Genomic DNA, 6,000 nt, shown 5'->3' on the forward strand with positions numbered 1-6,000 from the left:
AAAAAGTAAAAAATATTGTCCGAAAATTAAAGTATCAAATCACAAATTGATAACGACTGTGATTGTTTTGGAGAAGGTAACGCGATTCACCAGGGTTGAAACTTTCGTGGTATTATTGCAGTAATGCATACAGTAATAATGAACATGGCAGCTACAGTTTGAAATCAAAATTTCTTTTTTTTTCGTTATTTATAACGAATATGGATTTTAAACTACATGTGCATTTTCCCGAAACCGATATGATCACACAGAGATTTTTAATAAAATTTACCGACTTTGCTCAAAAGCACGCAATATTTGTAGACGTACACTGAACGGATGTGCTTCGAACGAGCTCCAAGGTAATGCTATGATGTCACCGCCCTCTCCCCACAAGCGAAACACGCACTGTACACGGGCGATTCGCACCTTAGAACAATAGCGTTTCCTAACCGGGTGATAGCTTTAAATTAATGGGGAGTGTCGTCACCTGCGCATGCGGCAAACGGCCATAGCGTGTCGTTGTTTTCAAAAAAGCGGCTACCCATGAGCCTTTCCGTGTTTTGTCTGCTTTGTTATCGTCGCTTGGGACTCAATTCCCGCGCATGCGCAGGTGACGACCGCTCCGCTTTAAACACGAATGTTTTCCTCGGAATATTCGAATACATTTCAAATAATAATGTACATAAGTAGTTCTCAATTATATTAAAATTCGCACCAAAAAGTGACAGTGACTCATATAAAAATTTGAACAGTATACCTGGGACAACTTTTATCGCGTGCAATCTACACTGACTAGGATCGTTACCATGAACATGGTAGCATATTTTGGGTTGTTGTAAACGTCTGTTCCAAATTCAATTGCGCCATGACTCCTATCTAACATAGAAACACACCTTCCACTTAATATAGACTATCATGTACACTGCAGTGGGTAGCAAACATCCGCATACTTCCGGTCATTGTCGCACGCGCATAATCACTTTTTTTCTATTCATTCACGCAATTGTACACTACTATAAAACTGACCCTTCTCGCACAGTTGTGAAATATCATGAAATAAATGTGATGTTCAACGACATTCCGTTAATATATTTCAAATAGACTCAGTTAACTGGGTGTATACCAGTGACACGATTTACTGAACATTGCCATGACCGCTCTCCTGGATGCAATCTGATATCGACTTGTTAATGGATCTTTTGCACGACCCCTAAAAGTCGCACATCCTGGTACTTTCAGGGGGTATTGCTGTTCCATCACAGCAAGAATTTCCAATAATATACATTAATTTTAACTATGTTTAACTATCATTTTGAATTTCAATGATAACTGCTTTGCATTTTTGTGAGATAATATTACTAGTAATTAAATTTGAATTGGTAGTGAATATGTACCAGGATGTGTGACCTTTTGAAGGTCAAGCAGATGGCCTATTGTTAAGCTGAACGGTATAATGACTTTGACGTCTGACATGACTTCTGACAGTGTTACGTTACATTATATATTATTATCATTATTACCTTATACTAAAATATGTTTGGATATTTAGAGCAGTAACAAATATTTACTTCCGGTCCAGTTAAACCTTTGTTGGGAAATTCACTAGCACTAAATTGCGTTTTCAAGTCACGCGCCATAAATTGTGTTTTTTACAGTCTCTCAAGTCTGTTTCAAAGATTGCAGTCACACCAGAGGTAAACAGGACATTAAAACGTTCGTCGAAACGCTCGTCGTGAAATTCACGTGCATTAAATTTAGTTTTTTTGTTTGTTTTTTAGTCCCTCAAATTTTTTTTGGCTTTTGACAACCATTCCCCCACCAAGTATGAATTACAGCACCACTATTTTCTTTCCCGGGAATCTGTAATCAAATAACACACTATCCAGTTTTCGAACTGCATTTATTTTTGCTGTAACTTTACATTTACGAAACATTTAATTATGTCTCCTAAGAAAGTTTCCCAATTGTCTGCCAAATCAACAAACAATTTCACGAGCATGAACTTTATAAAACCCCATGGACCCGTAAACTAGCAAAGACGGGAAATAAAATGTTGAATTGTTGTCGCCATTTTTATTTATTCTTGAATATTCCTCACCAGAGTTAATCACCAGCACATCATGAATATTTGTTCCTCTGGGGTCTGCAATAAAACTGAATTAATGTCCTTCATTAAAATTCGTAAAGGTTTGTGGCGTTTTGTGCCTCACTGGTCACTGTGTTTCGCGGAATCTTGCCAATATCGATTGAGTCGCAATTACTGTAGCTATTGCCAAGGTAAATACAGAACTAGTCTCGCATCCCTTGGTTATTATCACCGATTTTTCATCACTGAAATGATTCACGTCCCAAATTTTGGTTTTCCGAGCGCTCCTGAATAAAAAATATCCTATCTAATCGCTGGGAAGATTGAGCGAAAATTTGTTGTTTTATGGCCTCGATCCGGTCCGAAACACAAGGGCTATAAGACTTGATTTCCAAGAACGCAGGTCATTTGGATCAAACGATTTCTTTTGTTTCAAGTTCGTTTGATGCCTAGAAACATAGCAACGTAGTTTTTTGGTGAATATATAGAACCTGTTCTGTTCAAATAAAGGATTGTGATATGCCAATCGAACAACTCGCTACTGGAACGTCTCCTGTATAAATAGTCCTCTACTAAATTTGACAATGGCACTAGCCCAAAATGAACTTCCTGTTAACGCGTCTTTGATTGTAATCGATAATGTTCACATCGTCATACATAAAGACACACTCTCGAACTTGACAACATTCACTCTCAGACAACTATGCAAACGGATGGAAATATCATGAAGACTGATGGTTCGATTGATGGCCGGGATAGCCGTAATTAGTGTTTATTTCTTTGCAATTGTGATTCTTAATTTTTATGTGTAAAGTAATATCGCTGGTATTGTCGCCGACGGCTGATAGATTGTGTTGGTTCTGCAGCTTTCTTTACACGGGCAACTGACTTTTATCTTTAATTTACTACTCTGACGTTTTCTCGGTCGCAGTTTTGTATATACCAGTCAGGTACTGTGATAAGTAAGTATTAAGTAAAAAACGGTCCGGGGCATAGTCAACATGGGACCCTGAATACAATGTAGAATGAAGGTAGCGTCATTATACAGCATTAATGAACGAAATTTACATTACAATCTTATGTTTCCGAATAATCTGTTATTTATGCTGGAGGAAATACGATACAAGTACTAGAAATTACCAATGACAAAGTGTAGTCAAGTCAGTAAGCAAAACATACTATGCACCCTATGGTATACATGAAAATGTAACTACAAAATAAATGTCAGTAAATATTTTTTTTTTGGACAAGTGACAATCCCTTTTTTTTAATCTCATTTATTAGGATTTCTGCATGTTATAACACAAGTTACATGTTATCATTATAGCAAGGAAAATAATATTTTGTTTGTCCAGGTTATATAATGGATTCTATAATAAGTATATCACGCGTATATTTTAATAAAAGTTTGCAACCACACACAAATACAATTTTACAATAATACATGTAAAAACAACTCACATCGGATACATGAGCTTGTCAACCAAAAATGAATAGCTTGAATTAACTTGTGGAAAACTCGTTTATTTAGACCTGTGGAGTATTTCTTATCGCGAAGATAGCGCTGACAAACTACACTTCATGTTGGTGAGGGAAGCTGGCTCATATTCGTCTCCGTCCTTCTTCTTTATGCTGATGAGAAATTTGCCCAGAAGCTCATTCAACTCGACCGGTGGTATGTCTTCGATGCGGCGGAATTCTCCGGTATTCTGAGTTAGCCACTCGATACAGCGACGGATATCACTTTCGGTTGTTTTAACGGCACTTTGCTTCTGGTGTGCTTTTATAAAACCGTCCACTTTGTCTGGTACTTCATTTTCTGGTGCCGGTATTACAAGAATGCGTAATGCAAAGCTCATTCTAAAATGTTCAAATATTTCTCGGTCGAAGTAAGAAACTAGGGGGGCAATGTCAGAGCATGCGGGTCTTACATCTGACAAAGCAACTTCACAAATTATAAGGACAAGTTAACAGCTCCCAAGGATGGTAATCGCAGATTATCACCGGTTGTTAATAACAAAATAAACATTAATTCTCAACTCTGGTGAAAAGACAAATTATTGCGACAAAGCCCTACTCACTGCGTAAGCAATTCACCGCAAAAACTACTAATCGCGAAGAAACTAGTGCTTGTTACGAAATATTCATGCGTCTACTATTGGTATGCATTGTGCAATTAGCTCTATATTGCAACACGGGTGAATTTTAACATGTGACCAGCGGTATTTATACGCCTAAACACAACTGTATTGAGCAACTACATTATGACAAAGACAATATTGCATTTTTGTTCACAATAAATGTAACCTAGAATCTGATGACGTTCTCACTGTTTGGCGTCACACTTTAGCACATATGCCTTCACAATCAAGACATTTTTCTTGTCTCAAGGACACTGTGACCGTGAAGCGACGAATGCCACCAATTTCCAGTACAGCCCGTCTGTCAGTTATGGAGTTATAAAATCTTCATATTATGCATATTTAGTTAAATAAAACAACACATCTTGATTCGACCCTCGCTCCAATATCTGAATACACAACTTCAAATAAATTTCAACAATTCATATTAAATTTATATCTCTATTTCAAGGTTAAACCTAAGAACGTCCAATAATCGTGTGCGAAAATATAAAGTCACGTTATAAATCTAGTTAATCTTTTTAAATTTGTATAAAAAGCATTTGTGTTTGACTTATTCAAATACACTATTTTTAATTAACAAATAATTACGTGTCGAAAGGCATGGCATATTTAATACACACCGACATAAGCAAATGAACTCTTGCTTTGAAATTGTTTTTTTTTTTTTTTTTTTTTTTTTGGAAAACAAGCAAAAATCCTCCATAAACTGATATATACAAATCTACATTAATCTGCAGTAAAGTATTTGTTATTTTATTGGTATGTAAATGCGCTTTACTTAGAAATAGAATATCTATGGTTTAAAACGGATTAACAAAAATGCGAGTAGTGGTTAGATAGAATGAGTTTTTTACAGCACATCGCTGTTTTTTGCATACTAGATTAACCTGGATATTTAAAATTTAACTGTTTATTCTAACTTAATATATTGTAATATGCAGAATTGTATGAGCAGCGTGATCATAAAATAACGTATTCTACCCCGGTTCCCGTACTATGACAATCCAATTTCAGAATAACATACACGGTAGAAATAAACGAGCTGAAATAGTAATTCAGTTAGCAGCCTACCTGTTGCATAAATGCCACGAGTTTGCACATCCTTGCGCCGAATACCCAATGACCAAGCATAGCCTGAGCAAAAGAGAATGGGATACAGAATATAGCCATGGTCAGGTCTGAGACGGACAGATTAATAATGAACTTGTTCAGGTTTGTACGGTTTCTGTTGCCACAGGATAATACCAATATTACCGAAATATTGCCGAGGAAGGCGAGCAGTGTTGTAGCGCTGTAAATGGCAATTATTGCTATCTGTCCGCTGTACGCGATGCCAATTGCTTTGAAGTATGACGCGCTGTTGTTATTGTATAGTTCAGCCGACGTCGACTCAACGAAGTATGAATAATCTGTCCACGAGTATTCACCGGGAGAGACGACGGTTGTTACGTCAGACATTTCGAGATGCAGACTCTTCTGTAGTAATTTCAGCTATGAACGGCACTGCATTTACCCAACGTGTTTTATATAGCCACTGTCGTCTGAGGTCGCTGTATTGCCATACGCCCACATTTGCCAGCATCCATGACATTTTCACCATATAAGTCCTGTTAATGTGTTTTATTATTATTGATTTAATTATTCCTGTCTTTTTTCTTTACTTGATTGTATTCATATTTTTAAAAATGAACATTTGAACCGTTTGACCACGAAAGGCCGCCGTTCTGACACACATGTCGTTCAACTCTCGCGAACTTCATGTTTTAGCGGTCAGCCAATTAACAAATA

At 36.9% G+C, this 6,000-nt stretch overlaps 1 protein-coding gene across 1 annotated transcript in view; it reads right to left on the reverse strand.

Moving 5' to 3' along the window:
• Window positions 1-5,670, reverse strand: part of LOC100371163 (RYamide receptor-like) — a 41,429-nt gene extending 35,759 nt beyond the window's left edge. Inside the window, exon 1 of the mRNA XM_085493714.1 lies at window positions 5,284-5,670. Within this exon, the coding sequence (XP_085349840.1) occupies window positions 5,284-5,670 (387 nt within the window). The remainder of the gene's footprint in view (window positions 1-5,283) is intronic.
• Between the last annotated feature and the right edge of the window lie 330 nt (window positions 5,671-6,000).

The sequence above is a fragment of the Saccoglossus kowalevskii genome, chromosome 19 (assembly GCF_978046115.1).
Source record: "Saccoglossus kowalevskii chromosome 19, keSacKowa6.1, whole genome shotgun sequence".
In the NCBI taxonomy this organism is placed as follows: domain Eukaryota; kingdom Metazoa; phylum Hemichordata; class Enteropneusta; family Harrimaniidae; genus Saccoglossus; species Saccoglossus kowalevskii.